The 19,051-nt window shown below is 39.2% G+C and overlaps 1 protein-coding gene across 6 annotated transcripts in view; it reads right to left on the bottom strand.

Moving 5' to 3' along the window:
* The window catches only part of NCOA7 (nuclear receptor coactivator 7), a 163,141-nt gene that overhangs the window by 34,943 nt on the left and 109,147 nt on the right, over nucleotides 1–19,051 (bottom strand). For 5 of the 6 annotated variants that reach the window (XM_010861762.1, XM_010861768.1, XM_010861761.1 and 2 more), the window contains 5 exons: nucleotides 16,685–16,798; nucleotides 16,015–16,140; nucleotides 13,802–13,986; nucleotides 8,749–9,782; nucleotides 7,280–7,448 (listed from right to left, as the gene is read on the bottom strand). In XM_010861762.1, the coding sequence (XP_010860064.1) occupies nucleotides 7,280–7,448; nucleotides 8,749–9,782; nucleotides 13,802–13,986; nucleotides 16,015–16,140; nucleotides 16,685–16,798 (1,628 nt within the window). The remainder of the gene's footprint in view (nucleotides 1–7,279; nucleotides 7,449–8,748; nucleotides 9,783–13,801; nucleotides 13,987–16,014; nucleotides 16,141–16,684; nucleotides 16,799–19,051) is intronic. The other variant, XM_010861767.1, reaches the window with a different exon arrangement.

Raw genomic sequence — 19,051 nt, forward strand, 5'->3', positions numbered from 1 at the left:
TTGTGTTAATACAAAGAGAGAAAGATAATTCCTTCAGGAATTATTTTGGAGCTGTTTTTGAATTTTTTATTAGTGATATGCTTATCTTAAAACATTATTATAAGACTACAATATGATATAAAAATCACCAGGTTTGTATTCTGAAATATACCTGGTTTGGCTAAGTAGAGCCTAGATTGTTCTAAAAAGTATAGTAAAGACTATTGAGAACTATGGTCTTTGGGGCACTGACCATTATTAAAGATTTCAGTTTAGCTCTGATACCCTTAAAAGCAAGCAAAAGATGACTTTTGATCAGAAAATGTAGCATTAACTATGGTTCAAGATTTCAAGGTGTAAAACTAGGTCAGTCTGTGATTCCTTTAATTCACTCTGTTTTCTCTAAGGAAAATATTAAGAGCATTTTTATTAGTCTTCATGAGGGTTATCTTGGATTATCTTCCCACTGTAAAGTGAGCTTAATAGAAGAATCAATTTTTAAAATTTTATCTCTCATTAACAAAAGTAATGCATGCTTACTAAATGCAGATAGGATATTTAATGGCAGAGAAGGAAAAGCAGTTTACAAAATAGTGTGTATATGTATATTGTGTATTTGTGTACATATAGACTTAACTACATTAATGCACACGTAGAAAAAAGGTTGAAAGGCTACAAAAAGTAAGATAAACAGTAGTTAGCTTTGTGTAACAAAATTATGAGCTTTTTTTTTCCTTTTGCTTTTTTATATTCTTCTAAATACTATATAAAGTATGCACATGTGCTTGGTCGCTTCAGTCATGTCCAACTCTGTGATCCCATGAACCATAGCCCACTAGGCTCCTCTGTCCACGGAATTTTCTCAGCAATAATACTGGAGTGGGCTGTCATGCCCTCCTTCAGGCAATCTTCCCGACTCAGGGATCGAACACGAGTCTCCTGCGTCTCCTGTCATGGAGGCAGGGAAAACAAAGAAGGTTGCACTTAATTGTACACAGTGTTAGTGTAGATAAAATAAGTATAGTGGACTGATGCTGAAACTCCAATACCTTGGCCACCTGATGTGAAGAACTGACTCATCTGAAAAGTCTCTGATGCTGGGAAAGATTGAAGGTAGGAGGAGAAGGGGATGACAGAGGATGAGATGGTTGAATGGCATCACTGACTCAATGGACATGAGTTTGAGTGAGCTCTGGGAGTTGGTGATGGACAGGGAAGCCTGGCGTGCTGCGGTCCACAGGGTCACAAAGAGTCGGACATGACTGAGTGACTGAACTGACTGAAAAATACTCATGGGCTCTCCCTTTCTCTCTTTCCCTCTCTTATTAGCCTACTTATTACACAAATCACAATTACCAGTTACTTCATCCTGGATTAATGAATTAAACATTTATACACGATTTGGCCAATTCTACATAATTCCTGCTGTTTCCATCTTACCGATTTTTAAAAGCTAAATAATATGAAATCAATTATTATGAAATATTTCAGAGGTTGCTGCTGCTGCTAAGTCGCTTCAGTCGTGTCCGACTCTGTGCGACCCCAGAGACAGCAGCCCACTAGGCTCCCCCGCCCCTGGGATTCTCCAGGCAAGAACACTGGAGTGGGTTGCCATTTCCTTCTCCAATGCATGAAAGTGAAAAGTGAAAGCGAAGTTGCTCAGTCATGTCCTACTCTGTGTGACCCCATAGACTGCAGCCTATCAGGCTCCTCCGTCCATGGGATTTTCCAGGCAAGAATAATTGAAAAAAAGATAACATTTTTAATTTGAATAGGAATTATTGGTTCTTTCTAAGAAAGGAAATAATCTCAGTAGAGGAAAAAAGACAAATGTATTTTTTATATAGAAAGGTATCCAAATGTTTGGAATACAATCTATATTAAGCCTCTAGATAGTCATTAAGTTTCAACACATTCTAAAAGATTTGTATCTTTACCACCACCTCCCTGGCATTTTGTGTTTTGATGTCATATTTTACATCTTTACATCTTCTCTTGTTTTTCCTTTAACTGTTAGCTATAGTTACAGTTAAGATTTTTCAATTTTTTTTCTCTTTTAATCTTCATACTGGCTTATGTAAGTGGTTGATCCACAGCCTTTACTATATACTTGCCTTTACTAGTGGGCTTTTTCCTTTCCTATAAATTTTTTTTTTTTTTAATTCTAGTAACTTTTTTTTTTAATTTAATTTTATTTTTTAACTTTACAATATTGTATTGGTTTTGCCATATATTGAAATGAATCCGCCACAGGTATACATGTCTTCTTGGAGTTTGGAGCCTACTCTTTTCCACTTAGAGAAGACCCTTTTTCATTGCTTTTAAAGAGTTGGTATAGTGTTTATGAATTCTTTTAGTTTTTGCTTCTCTGAGAAGTTCTTTATCTCTCCTATTCTGAATGACAGTCTTGTCAGGTACAACACTCTTGGTTGCATAGGTTTTTCTCTTCTAGCACTTCAAATTTAACATGTCACTCTCTTCTGGCTTGCAAAGTTTCTGCAGAGAATTCATTTGATAGCCTTATGGGGATTCCCTCGTACATGACTTTTCCTCTTGTTGCCTTTAGAATTCTCTAAGTTTTGCCATTTTAATTATGGTGTGTTGGGGTGGATCTCCTTGGGTTTATTTGAGACTCCTTTGAGACTCTTCTGCTTCCTGTACCTGGATATATGTTTCTCTCCTTCGGGTCTGGAAAGTTTTCAGTCATAATTTTATCAAATACATTTTTAACCCTTTCCTCTGTCTTCTCCTTCTGGGACCCATATAAAGAGGATGTTAGTATGCCTGATGTTGTCCCAAAGGTCCCTTAAATTGTTCATTTTTTTTCTTTTTGCTGTTCTGATTGGGTGATTTTCATTATTCTAATCTTCCAGATTGCTCATGTGTTCTGTATCACCGTATGTGCCGTTCATTCCTTCTAGAGTGTTTTCTATTTCAGTTACTGTCTTCAGTTCTGACTGGCTTTTGTTTTCAAGTTCCTTATTAAAATTCTCATTCTGTTCATCTATTCTCTTCCCTAGTTCAGTTAGCATTCTTATTATTAATGTTTTGAACTCTTTATCTGGTAAATTATTTATCTTTGTTTCATTAAGTTGTTTTTTCAGGAAGTTTTCTTGTTCTTTTGTTTGAAACAATTGTCTCTGAGCTTCCCTGGCGGCTCAGACGGTAAAGCGTCTGCCTACAATGTGGGAGACCTGCGTTCAATCCCTGGGTCAGGAAGATCTCCTGGAGAAGGCAATGGCAACTAACTCCAGTACTCTTGCCTGGAAAATCCCACGGACGAGAAAACCTCGTAGGCTACGGTCCATGGGGTCGCAAAGAGTCGGACACGACTGAGCGACTTCACTTTCACTTTCTATGAAATTAGGGTTAAACGGTTACCTATCCAGGTCTTGAAGGGCTACCCTTGTGTAGGAGCGTTCTGATACAGTCTGCCTGTGGCTCTGGTGGGAGAGCAGGATATGAAGTTAGCACAGGTCATGTTTTTCCCCAGGTGTCCAGGCAGCTCTCACTTTGGTGGGAGGTGGAGCTGGTGATGGAGGAGACACAGCCAGAACCAGGTGTGAGCTGGGGTTTCCCCGGTGCCTAGTGGCTGAAGCTGTCTCCTTGGGTGCAGTGTCAGGCCACAAGGTGCTGGAGCAGGTATGAGCTGGCTCAGTTCCTCTAAGGGTATGCTCTCCCTATTTCCAGCACTGGCACCTTTGCCCCAGATGAGAGCAGCCCTGGAATGGGCTGGGCGGTCCTAGTACGCCAGTCAGTGCTCCAGACTACTTTCCATCTGCTGGATCCATGAGAATCAGGAATGGCTACTCTCTCCCCACTCAGGAAACAGTGACAGACTTTATTTTCTTGGGTTCCAAAATCACTATGGATGGTGACTACAGCCATGAAATTAAAAGACGCTTGCTCTTTGGAAGAAAAGCTAGGACAAATCTAGACAGTGTATTAAAAAGCAGAGACATTACCTTGCCGACATAAGTCTGTCTAATCAAAGCTATGGTTTTTCCAGTAGTCATGTATGGATGTAAGAGCTGGACCATAAAGAAGGCTGAGCACTAAAGAATTGATGCTTCTGAACTGTGGTGTTGAAGAAGACTCTTGAGAGTCCCTTGGACTGCAAGGAGATCTAACCAGTCCATCCTATAGGAAATCAACCCTAAATATTCATTGGAAGGACTGATGCTGAAGCTGAAGCTCCAATGCTTTGGCCATCTGATGTGAAGAGCCTACTCATGGGAAAAGACCTTGATGCTGGGAAAGACAGAAGGCAGGAAGAGCAGGTGACGACAGAGGATGAGATGGTTGGATGGCATTACCAACTCAATGGACATGAGTTTGAGCAAGTTCTGGGAGCTGGTGATGGCCAGGGAAGCCTGGTGTGCTGCAGTCCATGAGGTTGCAAAGAGTTGGACATGACTGAGCGACTGAACAGCAACACAACAACATGGGGGTGCGTCTTTCTTTTTGACTTTTGTTTTCTTCAAATAAATACCCAGAGGTGAAATTGCTAGACTGTGTGGTAGTTCCTTTTTAAATGTTTTGCAGAACCTCCACACTGTTTACCACAGTGGTTGTACCAATTTGCACTCCCACCAACAGTGCATGAGGTTTCCCTTTTTATACATCCTCGCCAACTCTTGTTGTCTTTTTGAGGACAACCATTCTGACAGGTGTGAGGTATCAAGATTTTGATTTGCATTTCCCTGATGATTAGTGATTTGAGCATCTTTTCACATGCCTGTTGGCCACCTGTATGTCTTTGGAAAGATGTCTACTCAGATCTTCCACCTGCTTTTTAATTGAATTTTTTTGATACTAAGTTGTATGAGTTCTTTACATATTTGAGTTCTTTACGTATTTTGGACATTAACTCCTTCTCAGGCATATAATCTGCAAATGTCTTCTCCCTTTCAGTAGGCTGCTGTTTCATTTTTCTATGGCTTCCTTCACTGTGCAAACACCTTTTAAGCTTGATGCAGTCCTCTTTGTTTATTTTTGCTCCTGTTGCTCTCATCTAAGAAGACGTATCCAAAAAAATATTGCTGAGCCTGATGTCAAAGAGCATACTGCCTATGTTTTCTTGAAGGAGTTTCAAGTCTTGCATTTACACCTTTAACCTATTTTACTTTTCTATGTGGTGTAAGAAAGTGATTCAGTTTTCCCATCACCATTTACTGAAGAGACCATCTTTGCCCTATATTCTTGCCTGCTTTGTTGTAGATTAACTGACCATAAAAGTGTGGGTTTATTTTGGGGCTCTCCATTCTATTCCATTTCCCAATCTTAAACTAAAATGTGGCTTCCCTTAGGGTAGGTAGAGACGGAAATACGTAAAGAACTGAAAAAAAAAAATTCCCAACATCTACACAAAAAACATCATTAACATAGTGAGATATAATATTTCCCAGAAAAATATTTGGTCAATTAATGATTAGTGTAAGAAAGACAAGTATGTTAGGTTATTTGCTAGCCAAAGACAAAAAAAAAAAAAAAATACAGACACACTAAAAAATACAATGTAATGGAATTCAACAAGTGACCTACTTTAAAAAAGCTCACAATAACTACTTGTGTGCGAAGTCAAAGAGAAGTGCTGTTTCAGCATTACAGACTTATTCTGGCTTAAAGAATGACAGTAAAATAACTAGATGTGTGAGACTGCAAATAAATCACTCTGTAAGATTCGTTGGTACACATACATCTCAAAGATAATAAAACTGAAAAACCTAAATTCATTATATTATAAACAATACATTTTTCCAGAGAGAAAATGATATAGGTAGGTTTCCCAATAGACCAGGAATCCACATAACTTAAATATAGCTGAAAGAGTCAGTACTTTGTTATCTCCACCAATTAAATCAGGAATTGGCCTAAACCTCTAAGATATTATATATCTATGACATATGATTCTAGAACTCCGATTTTCACAGGGCTTCAGAAATTATTTGCAAATATTTCAAGAAGAAGAAATGTAAAAGACACATATTTTCTTTGTATCTCCTCAGTATCTGTAAACTTTGAAGGAGTCAGTGTTGGGGTTGTAAGCACAGGGAGAGGAGTGAGTACACCTTGTAAACATAAAACAAATTATGTTTAACATCTATGTTAACATGAGTTTGTATCCCAAACAGAAAATATATTAGCAAATTCCTTGATTAAAATTCTCCTAATTAGCTTCATTAATGTGAAGCTATGATTTATTAAGATCAGGCAACTCTTCAGGAGAATTACCACTCTGGGCACTAATCAGCCAGAAGTTGTACTTATGTTTGGATTTTAATTTTGCTTTATTAAGAAATCATGCTTGGGAATTCCCTGGAGGTCCAGTGGTTAAGACTTGGCTCCTTCACAGCCGTGGACTGGGTTCAATCCCTGGTTGGGAACTAAGTTTCCACAAGCTGAGTGGCATGGCCAAAAAAATAAAGTAAAATGAAATTACTTCTTCAATATTGAGACATCTGGGAACAAGTTCATTTAAATAAATAAACATTCATGCTTAAGGAAGCTCACGGAGTATTTATTCTTGGCAGGTATGTTAACCAAAAAGCATGCCTTGATGACTAGTTAGGAAAAGGAAAAACGTGTGTGTTTAACAATTTTGAAGACTAGTTTCAAGGCCTCTGAGAAGAAATTTTTATTCTATCACATACAAAAGAAATTTTCTTTTCTAAAAACTAACATTTCCTAAATATTTCTATTATAAAGATGTACTGCTCAGTGACGCACTGCTGAAGAATGCCATGCCACTGTCCCTGCTGTCCTAGACTGTCACATCACCAATAAAACTTCTTTGGCAATTAAAAAATACAAATATCTTTAGAGGTCTATGTAGCCCCCCAAGCACACCCAGATGGATTCAGTCACATTTCATAAGGGGAAAGCAATCTTTAATCCCCCCCCCAAGAATAACAGGCACTTTAAAATTAAAATCATGCCTTTGGGCAGCACTTGGGGTTTAGCTCTGCTCCATCAGATTCCTTTATTCCCAAAAGAATAGCACTTCCACTTACTGGCACCTGAAAATACCTCAATCTTCCTTCATTTAAAATTCAGCTGGGTAGAAAGTTTTGAAAGTGGTTCTGCACATAGGACTGAAGATGACTTCAAATTTGCTATATTGAAAGCACCCTTTAGCTGCAAGCTACTGAAATAACATCCTTTTAGAAATTCTAAGATGTACCATGAAGAGAAATCTCTTATTCAAGAATAAAATCAAGAATTTCAAGACTAAATTAAAAATTGAGATGCAATTAGAGTCTACTTGACCAACAGATTTCCTGTTCTAGCCCACACGCACCTCTCCCGAGGAACCGCAAACCAGTACTCCGGTTGCTTTCTTCGTTTGCCATACTGCTGGACCATGGCTGTTGTGTGAGTGGCAAAGGATTTCCTCATTGGTTTTCCCACTTTAATGCATAGAAACATGGGTGGAGTTTTGCTTTTCTCTTCTTTTGAAGGAAGTATATCTGAATCACACATGAAAAAAAAAATCTCCATTATTAATAATATTGGTGATACTGAAATATTTCAAATTACAAAGAATTTCCAGTCCCCTCTTAGTGGTGGAAAGTCAAAACATATGGCATAAATATCATATAACATGATCATGTTAGGTTAGGACTAACTAAATCTTTCAGACCTTCTTAAGCACAGAAGGTGAAAGGTCCGGATGTTTCATGTTGGTCTACATCACATGAGATGCTACAAACTAGGAATAAGGATAAAAACCAACACCACAGCAAAGAGTAGAGATTTGTGACAACCCGCAAGAATACATATCAATGAATGGTACTGAGGACCACATCATACCACAATGCCATTCAGTTTAAAACTGAAATACCTTCAAAAACCAAAGTGAAAATGGGAAAGTCCCTTGAAAGATTAAAAAAAAAAAAAGCACACTACTTTCATTATAGAATTCTGTGTCATAGTTCAATGTTCAAAATAGATACCATATATTGCTGATTCTTCCCAATTACTATTGACCCTTGAATAACACAGGGTTTAGAGATGCTGACACTTTTGCAGTTAAAAACACACGTATAACTTTAGAGCTGTCTCTCCATATCCCTCCTCCATAGATTCAACCAACTATTGATGGTGCAATATTGTATTTCAAATTTATTGGGAAAAAAATCTGTACACAAGTGGACCTGTGCAGTTCAAACCCTTCTGTGTACCAATAAAGATGTGCTCCATTGAGGAAACATTGTTCTCAAATAACTGTACTACTTTTGCTATTGCATGTGCAAATTTTAGAAAGGCAACTATACAGGCATACCTTGGAGACATTGTGGGTTTGGTCCCAGACTATCAAGATAAAGCAAATATCACAATCAAGTGAGTAACACAATTTTTTTTTGGTTTCCCAGTGCCTATAAAAGTTGTTTATATTATATTGTAGTCTATTAAGTGTGCAATAGCATTATATCTAAAAAAAAGAGTACAATGTAATTAGAGAATCCTTTATTGCTAAAAAAACTGTTAACCACCATCTGAACCTTCAGGGGTAATATCTAAGATCACTGATCACAGATCACCACAAATATAATAATGAAAAAGTCTGAAATATTGCAAGAATGACCAAAATGTGAAACAGAGACATAAAGTAGACAAATACTGTTGGAAACAGGGTGCCAATGGTCTTGTTTGATGCAGGGTTGCCACAGGTCTTCAATTTGTAAAAAAAAAATGCAGTTTCTGTGAGGCACAATAAAACAAGATATGCCTGTAGAACAGAATAGAAAGAAATTAAAAATGGCTTACCTTCAATGGGTACCTGAATTTTCTTTAATAGCCATAACTGAATTTCAGATTTATTATCCATTTGTGCACCTTGGCAGCTGTTGTCCAGAGTAGATTCCAAAGAGGAGTCTGGATACTCTTTATTCATACTTTCTTCTGTAGAGGAGCTCAGTTGCAACGGACGGGGTGCTCTCTCTTTCGCCCAGGTTTTATCTGGCTCTTCCTTGCCCTCAGTCGGGGGATCACCTGTCTGGGGAAGAGAACTACTAAGGGTGATGTCTATGCCCACTGGCTCAGTACTTTTGCCATCGCTTAGCTCTGCCTTCTGCACGTTATCAGGTAACTGTGACCCTTCTTTGTTCTTATTAAGGTAATATTCAATGAGTTTGACTTTATCTAGATCTTCATGTATGCTCAGCGTGTTTTCCACCTGGCTTTCTGGGGACCCAGACTGCTTGTCCGCCTCTGGCATCATATCTTGTTTCTCACAGGTTTCTAAGTCTAGAGTTCCCTTCAGTTCAGCATCACACTCTATTCCCGAAAAGCTCAGGGCTGACTGAATTTCCGTAGTAGAACTGCTTACTCGTGATTTAGTCTTCCTTAGTTCCTCTGGGTCAAGAGAAAGGCACTCCTTTGAGGTGTCTCTTTTGTCCATTCCACCTTTAGTTTGAGAAGAAAGCTCTTCCAAGTCAACGAAGTCATCATCTTCCCCTAAAAGAGAATTTTCTTTGGCTATAGATTCAAATGCAGTGTCAGAAGGCTCCTTGCTGACGTTAGCTACTGGGGTAGATTGCTGGATTGCCTCTGCAGAGGATTCCAGTTTTTTTACCCTGTCGGACACAGAGCTGTCTGAGGGCTTTGTTTCTATGTATTCCGTCGACTTCTCTGAAGGTCCTGTCGATGTGGAATCTGAAGTGATGGTTCTCTCTCCGATCTGCTGCCGTTTTTCTTTGTTGAGAGATTTGAACTTACTGAATGGGTTGATATCCTTTTCTGAAGCCAGGTCTTCCCATTCTCCAGGCCTGTACAGAGGACAAAGATCCTGAGGTAGGTCACTGCAGGGGGAAAAATGGTGGGTGCACATGGAATGTTAAAAACAAAACCCAAAGCAAAAGGATGAAAGGCAAAAAAAAAACTAAAACAAAATCCAACCAAAAAACCAAAACATAAATATACCACAACTTAAATTTATGTTTAAAGGACTTTAAAGCAAGGAAATAAAATCAAGAGACTGACTTCAAAATGAAAAATAAAATCAACCATAAAAAGTGGCAAAATAAAGAACCATGAGAGTTGCTTGCATATCCTATTAGAAGCAAATGAATGGTATTTGAGGTCATTTATGAACATGGAGATGTCACCCACCAGATTTTTAATGATGAAATAAAGTTTCTGATTTTCATGAAAGACAAAGGACAGTGAATGTTTTAGTACTATGTCTAAAATTCCTTAGATATTCAAGGCTTTTCCTTTTTTCATAAAATAGTACATAAACCAACTACATTACTTCTGAATGGCTCATTGACCAAGTGGCTACTCATTTAACTGCTTCATAAAGTAACTGACATGGAACCATAATTTTGGTTTCCTGGTTTAAGATCCAACGCTTTCAAAAAGAGACATCCTTCTACTCCTAAAGGAGATACAAGAGGATTATTTCCCCTATTACTGCAGGTATATAGCACCAGCTCCATTTTACAGTTTAAAAATCTATGAAAATAAGTCAAATGAGCTCTTACAACAATTGGTTTACATTTCTTATCTCTTTCATTTTATTACACTATCATTTTACTTTATGGCAATAAGCAGCTGTTTTATCAGCTGAAACATAGTTTCCTGGGATAGGGTCAAGTATTTTTCCTTAGTAACAGATGCTTTATTACCCAGATTTAAATTATACAAAAAATATTGATTAAATATGTTCTCCAAAGTTCTCCATAGTTTACTTACCTTACTGTCAATATGGATTAGAACACAAATATAAAACCCTTTTAAAAAATAACATGTTTGGATTTCAGAAATAAATTTTCTAAAAAGGCTAGATCATATTCAGGTAATACTTTATTATCCTGGCTTTGAAATAATTATGACAATACTCAGTAAAGTCCTAGGAAGTTCAAGTTACAAGCCTGTCTCCCCAAAGTTACTGAATAAATCACTTGCATGGAGCATCCAGGTTTTTTTCCAATATAAAATAAAAGCCTATGTAACTGTTAGGCTCTGACAAATGCTTTAAGAGGCCTCTAATTCATAATTCATTTCAATTCAATAATCATTTTCTGAGCCCCTACACACCATATATGCTAAAAGACAATTGTGACAGTATCTCTGGAAGAAGCCTGCAGACACAAAAATGTTCTGCTCACCATGAGCATCTCAAGAGATGTTACAGATGCTTCAATCCTAGACTCAAGTATAATGTAGCATAATTTCCATTTTCAGACCCCAAATATAATTTGGCATATTAAAGACCAAAGTCAGTTCTGTAACAAAGAAGCCCAGCTTTTCACATACTTAATAAGCAAATTGATCAGCAAAATCATCTTCCAATGAACACTTAAGTCTCTTCCTCATCTCTTACTTCCCTGGCTAGCTTGACCTCCACAAAGAAAGCATACAACTGCACTCTAATCAGCCTTCTCTATTACCTTCTCATCTACCCCTCCCTTCTTGTTCTACCTAATCCAAGCCAGGATTAATTTAGCCATCTGTTTTGTTTGTTTTGCCTTTTTTTTTTTTTTGTATTGAAGCTGCCAAGCTCTTCTGAGGCAACGTAAACAGTGATGTCAACTGGCTCTGCTGTTGATTAATGTTTTCTAGACTCAACCAGGGGCCTAATGATGACCAATAATCCCTTCAGTTGTTCCCTTCCTAGTCTCCATGGCAGCTGGAGCTACAAAATGTCTTGCACAAAGTATATAAGGCCTGAAGGTGAAGATCGAGAGGTTTTAAACACACACACTTTTATTATCTTCCAATAAAAAAAATTTGTAATAATAAAAATAAATAATAACTATTTTCACGTGGCAACCAGATAATCTGCACTTCTTGTTTTAACATACAACTTTAAATAATGAAATTTAAACTTTTCAACAGTTGATGGAATTCTGAGGTCAGTACCAAATTCATCTGGCACTGATTCTACTACCTCATTCTATTTTGCTCATTGATGCACATATTCTTCATTAGACTAAAAACGTCTTTAGATCCCTGCATCCACAGGAACAATCACTATACAACTCCAAAATAATTTCAGCACACTAGGAGCCAATTCTCAACTCCTCCCTCTCTCCCCAGCTTCAGCATTAGCCTTGGACCATGAAACACAATCTCACATTGAGAGAAATCTTTCTGTAAGGGTATATCTTCCCTATTACTAAAGGAACACTTAACATCCTTCCCTGAAGATGTGCAATAGAATTGCTCCATTAGAAGCCATCCCTGGGCAGGAAATGCCCCTAACTGCCTGGCCATCTACTTCCAAACTTAACTGTTTCTTTACCTGTGCTTGTCTTCTTTCCTCTCATCACCATGTTCATTCTTTCTTTTCAAAACTAACTCTTTCACTCCCTTTCCTCTTCCTCATTGAAAGATTCCAAGATGGCTGGACACTCCCTCACATGGTTCTCATGGAATGCTGTGTTCACGTCTATGTCTACAGTGCTGCTCAGGTACCACTCTTGTCTGCCCATCTGTTGTACCCAGCAGATGGCGAGACAGTGGCTGTGACCCACTCGTCAACATATCCCAGCCACACAAGAGGCATACACTAAGATGTATTAGAACCCTCAATCTGCACGAATAGAAGATTCCCACAGAATAATGAAGAGTTTCAGACATGCACGGAAGGTTCAAATAAACAACCTATACATAGGCACCAGGCTGTTTTCTAAGAGTTTTGGTATATCAACCCTTTGAGTTCTTGTAACAGCTCTGCAGGCTAAAAAATACTATTAATTCCATTTTACAGATGAGAAAACTGAGGCTCAAGATTGAGTTACTCAGGAAGGTCGTGGAGCCACAGAGTGGCAGAAAACCCAGGCACTGTCATGCACAACTGCCTGGCCTGCTGTACTGCCTCCTAAAACCTCCCACTTAGACACTTCTGCCAGGACTCAGAGAGACCCCAGTGGCCATGCTTCCATGGTTCGTTCAGTGGCTAGGCCACTGCAGGGTCTAGCAAATCAGATGCTAAGGACTGCAGAAGCCCAGGGGAGCCTGCTGGCATAGACCCCTAGGGACTCTGTTTCTGGGTTAGTTCCCTAGTTTCCTTTCATTCTTTTTATGAGTCCAAGCGGCTGGTTTCCCTTTCCACTGTTGAACCCACTGCTCTGTCTCTTGCTTCCTATCACTGAGACCTTCTAAAGATGTTTATACTGCTAACACATACACAGTATACAGAATTAGGCACACTGACAAAATGACAGGGAATCAGATTAGCTCTACAAGTGAATCGATTCTGAGTTTTCTTAAGCTGTTTCTTCATGGGGAGCTTCTTTTTTTTCAATCAAAAAACTCAGTTTTAGAAGACAAAAGTAATCAGAACTAAAGCAATATCCACCCACACTTCAGAGACAAAATAAACTACTATTATTCTCTTTCACAGCACTTATGGCAGTCTGGCTACAGGGCACTGCCTCTGCACCGTCCACTCAAATCTCTCTCCACAAAGGATTAAGGAAAGACACAAGCGGAAGAAGAATATAATTCTGCTTACCAATTAAACTGAATAGAAAATCCTGATTAACTCTTGATAGTCAGACAAATTCTTTCAGAGAAACTTCACTTATTCTTCCATAAATTAAGAACATGCATTCAGGAAAATAAGCCAAAGAAACAGCATTCTTACATGCTGGTTTTTTAAATTTTCTCATTTGTGAATGTTCTACTCTTCCTTATTATTGACTTTATCATTTCCATTTTCTCTTTTTTCTATTTTTTAAAAATTTAATACACAAACATTCTACCTTCAAACTCACCTCTACACAGTCTCTCCCACCAATGCCCTCACTTTTTAACTGCATTTAATTCTCCCAATACTCCCTTGGCTGGTAAACAAAGAAAGGTGTCTTACGATGGCAAGGCATCTTTGATCTTCATGTGGGAGATATCATTGTAGAGGGCGATGGAAACAACCTCTTCCATGGGGCAGATGAGGCCGTATTCCTCACACCCATTTTCAATGACCAGGGGATCGGACTTGTGAGGGTCGAACATGATGTTGTTAGGAGTGACAATCATGACGCCTCCGACCACACCCTGAGGAAAAAGACAGAACAGAGTCGCTACGGGCGAGATGCAACCAGCATAGCAGCTTTAGTGAACTCATGTTGCCATCCCACTGACTTCATGAACCCTGGTATCTTACAGGACAATTGCAACCTTTCTACTGGAAAAACAGGCTGAAGAAATTGCATTGTTGGGTACAGAGTGCTGAGTCAGAGAAACAGACACGCCTCACTGTAGCCATCAGCTGAGCCTGGTTCGAGCATGGCTGCTCAATAGTACAGGGATCTTGGGTTTCACATGTATGTCTCAGATCCCCTAGTTCCCTGTTGGTAAAATGAGAGGGGCTATCCCAGGTGGTTTCCTGATTGAGAACTGTGGACTTTACAATTCACTCAGCATGTATTCACGTCTGCAGCAAGTGCATGGTACTGTTCTCTGGGGGTAGCTATCTCAGTCTCAGTGTCAAAGAACACCCCTAACATTTTGATCTAAGATGCTCAGAAAGCCCACATTCAGCAAATAGGAATATGAAATTTTTACAAACAGAAGTGAATATATTCAAACTACGGAAACTGAAAGCAAAGAACAGTTGGGAATTCCCTGGCGTTCCAGTGGTTAGGACCTAGTACTTTAGCTGCTGAGGGCCTGGGTTCAATTCGTGCTTGGGGAACTAAGATCCCACAAGCCATGTGGTGTGGCCTAAAAGAAAAAAAAAGAAAGCAAAAAAACAGTAGCATGGTGGGAACTTGTCTGAAACGTTGTCGGTTTACATGGTAGACCATGTTGACCATGGGGATATTGTCTACCAGGCACAGTAGGATACAAATCTCCCTTTAGGTAAATTATTTATTTTGATACTCTTAATGAGTTTAGTGATCACCTTAGCAAAAAGTTTTGCCTTTCAGACATTACTTATTCTTGGTTGCAAAAGTTTTTTCTACCACTGGAACCTAGCATTCCTATGAGCAAGGAATTCACTTTATATCAACATTACCCCTTCTTCAGAGGCTCACTAAAAGTAGGTTTGTTTTTTATACAAAACACCAACAAGCAAAAAACTAAAAAAATTATATAACAGACATTTTCATACTACCATCTCTAGTGGCAAACAAGTTGATAACTTAGCATTTTCCAAGTCAAGTGCTAAGCTCCTTAAATGAATCATCTTTTTTTGTTTTTAATTAATTTTTGAAATGTTTTATTTTGCATTGGGTATAACCAATCAACAAATAATGTTGTGATAGTTTCAGGTGAAGAGCAAAGGGACTCAGCCACACACATGCATGTATTCATTCTCCCCCAAACCTCCCATCCAGGCTGCCACATAACACTGAGCTCTAGAGTTTCATGTGCTACATGGTACGTCCCTGTTGGTTATCATGAATTATCTTTTAGTTGGAGAAGGCAATGGCACCCCACTCCAGTACTCTTGCCTGGAAAATCCCATGGACGGAGGAGCCTGGTAGTCTGCAGTCCATGGGGTCGCTAAGAGTCAGACACAACTGAGCGACTTCACTTTCACTTTTCACTTTCATGCATTGGAGAAGGAAATGGCAACCCACTCCAGCGTTCTTGCCTGGAGAATCCCAGGGATGGGGGAGCCTGGTGGGCTGCCGTCTATGGGGTCGCACAGAGTCAGACACGACTTTATTCTTACTTCATATGAGGAAAATGGGAACTTAGGAAGTGTAAGTATTTTGCCCACGGTCTCAGAGCTAGTGGCAAAGAGCTGTAATTTAAGTTCAGCGACTCTGACTCTAGCATTTGCTGGTAAAACACATTCTATACTGTCTCCCTAAAACTTTACGGGCTAAGAACTAAAATATAAGTGATAAACCCAAGATTGCAAAGAATCACATGTCCACTCAATGGTTACTATTCCCTTAATAAGTAAAATGCCAGGCATCCAAGTGGAAAAAACAAATACACAGTTGTGAAATCTTGCAGCTGAAACTTCAGGTAAGATATTTTTAAGTAGTGTACCTTTGGTGATTTGGAACTGGTTTAGTTTTCCACAGATTCTAAGGGGAAAAAAAACCAAACTGCATAACCATATACCTTTCCATCAGTGAAGTACCGGCAATTCATTTTCAAAAATTTTACCACTCCTGGCTCATCCTCTTCCGAAGTGGATGATAAGACTCTCTCGATGGGTTTTAAGGCCTTTCTTGCTAAGTCAGCATCCTTTAGAAAGCAAAAATTTCCACAAATAGAAACACTTAAAAAAATATTATTTATTTATATGAATTCAGTTATTTAAGTTTCCTATAAGCAACCTGTTTTTATTAAACTTGAGTATTTATAAAAGGTAAATGTCTTCCATCCTTCAAAAATAATCACCCAAGTCAAACTAAGATTTTTAAAGCATATATATATGAAGCTATAAAAATGCCCCATCACGTTTTTAGAAAATATCTTAAATGAAAGAATTCATATTGAACTCATTCAAATTCTGTAGAAAAAGGAGTAAAAGTGATACAAATAAACCACCGGCCTCACTGAGAGTTTAACTTCTACATAAACAAGACATGCATTTCTGCCTTTGAGACCTTAAATGTGAACCGGTTTCTTTTCTCAACTAGTGACAAATTATTTTAACCCCACCTCTTCAGTGAGGGAGGGGAGTTTCAGATGAACTCCTGAGAAAAATAACGTGAGTTATTTTCTATAATTATTCAAAAACCGGTGCTGATAAATATGCACTTCAGTGCAAGAGTGAAATACATACAGGCAGTTTATCGTATTCTGCATCTGATGATGAAGGAGAGACAGTAGCACCAGGGCTGGATGATGATAACCTTAAGGTACTAGAGGGAAAGTTGGCATCTGGCACAAAGAGAACCTGAGAATGGGAAAGAAAGGCTGGGTGAGTCCCAAGAACCAGGGCAGCGCTCAGAGCAGTTTCTCTCCACACAGTATCACGCTGGGTGTGGGACGAAGATCTCATTGGCTTGCACTGAACTTCTGACTTACTCGGGGTCTCCCAGACTAATCTATGCAATAATATTCAGAGAGAGGAATGTGTGCAGTGCAAAGGGTGTTGAACATACTGCAGGCGCTCACAGAAGAGAGAAAGGTGGGGGAATATTCTGCATAGGCTACGTGAAGCAGGCGGGTCCAAGTGAAGCCGTGGACCGGGGGATTTGGACAGGGAGGGAAGAGCCTTCCAGGGCAGGGTACGATAGTACAAGGGAATAGAGGCGAGAGTAGCATGGCATACTTCTAAATGTAGCACCCGTGTCAGGAAGAAACCGGACATATCCAGGCTTCCTGACTCCAAGCAGGCCCTGAGTGCGAATGCATTAAGTCCTTATATGAAAAACCTATACACAGCAGCATCAATAATCTCAGTACCTTCTCTTCCATCACTGTTTGGGATATCTAAAAATCCCCTAACTTGGTGCTGCTGGTGGTAAAGAATCCACCTGTCAATGCAGGAGACACAAAAGATGCAGGTTCGATCCTTGAGTCAGGAAGATCCCCTGGAAGAGGAAATGGCATCCCACTCCAGTATTCTTGCCTGGAGAATTCCATGGACAGAGGAGCCTGGCGGGCCACAGTCGATGGAGCCACAAAGAATCAGACACAACTGAGCCACTGAGCCCATACTGCACTAAACTGCTTTCTTCTGCAAGATATTCTGGTCCCCGAAATGCTATTATGATTCTGTTATTCAACACTCTTTTAACAACACATGCTACATTCTTGCATTATATCAAATACTATTTTAAAATGACCTCTAATGCTACAAAACCTGTGAAAGTGAAAGTGTTAGTCATTCAGTCATGTCCAACTCTTTTCGACCCCATGGTGTGTCCATGGGATTCTCCAAGTGAGAATACTAGAGTGGGTTGCCATTCCCTTCTCCAGGGGATCTTCCTAACCCAGGGACGGAACCAGGGTCTCCTGCATTGCAGGCAGATTCTTTACCATCTGAGCTACCATAATTCACAGCTAATCATGTAACAACTGTTCAATATTGTTACTGAACACTCTGCCCCATATTCTAGTCATATCTCTATTTTATTTACTTATTTATTTCTGAGAGTTATGTTTTATTCAGTGGGAATTTTTAGGACTTAAGCCCAGGAGACAGCATCTCAAGTAACCCTGAGAGAACTGCTCTGAGGAAGCAAGGGGAGGAGCCAGGTTATACAGGAGTTTTACAAAAAAGGGCAGGTAGTTTGAACATCAATAGATTATTGCTAAAGAAAACCAGATATCCCAAGTTAAGGAATTTAGCACTTTTCTTGTACGGGAAGATGCAAGAGTCTGGGCTCACTCAAATCATTCTTTTGCATATCTCTATTTTAACATTGTTGTTCAGTAGCCCAGTCATGTCCAACTCTTTGCAACCCCATGGACTGCAGCATGCCAGAACTCCCTGTGCTTCACCATGTCCTGAAGCTTGCCCAAGTTCATGTCCACTGCATCAGTGATGCCATCCAGCCATCTCACCTCTGACGCCCTCTTCTCCTTCTGCCCTCAATCTTTTCCAGCATCAGGGACTTTTCCAATGAGTTGGCTGTTCACATCAGACTGGAGCTTCAGCATCAGTCCTTCCAACAAGTATTCAGGGTTGATTTCCCTTAAGGTTGACTGGTTTGATCTCTTTGCGGCCCAAGGGACTCTCAGGAGTCTTCAACAGCACCACAATTTCAAGGCATCAATTTGGCTTCTGCCTTCTTTATGGTCCAGCTCTCGCAATCATATGTGACCACAGGGAAGACCATAGCTTTGACTATATGAATCTTTGTCGGCAGAGTAATATCTCTGCTTTCCAGCACACTGTCTAGGTTTGTCATAGACAAATTTTAACTTTAGTTATTTTAAATCTCTCTTCAGTCCAGAAAAAAAGTGAGCCAAGAACAAAACACACCTTAAGATAAGGTGGAAAAAACATCGTCAAAGAGAAATAAGATGAGGACTGATAATACTGAAAATATGAGCTCCGAAATTCCCAAACATTCATTAAGAAGTGGGCCATTAGATTTGGTATAAGTTTCCAAATAACCAATGGAAAGATATAGACATCATGAATCAACAGAATTCACTGTCCATAAAATAAAAACAAACCGGTTTCTTACTAGTGCAA

This window comes from Bison bison, unplaced genomic scaffold, assembly GCF_000754665.1.
Source record: "Bison bison bison isolate TAMUID 2011002044 unplaced genomic scaffold, Bison_UMD1.0 scf7180017864473, whole genome shotgun sequence".
Classification (NCBI taxonomy): domain Eukaryota; kingdom Metazoa; phylum Chordata; class Mammalia; order Artiodactyla; family Bovidae; genus Bison; species Bison bison.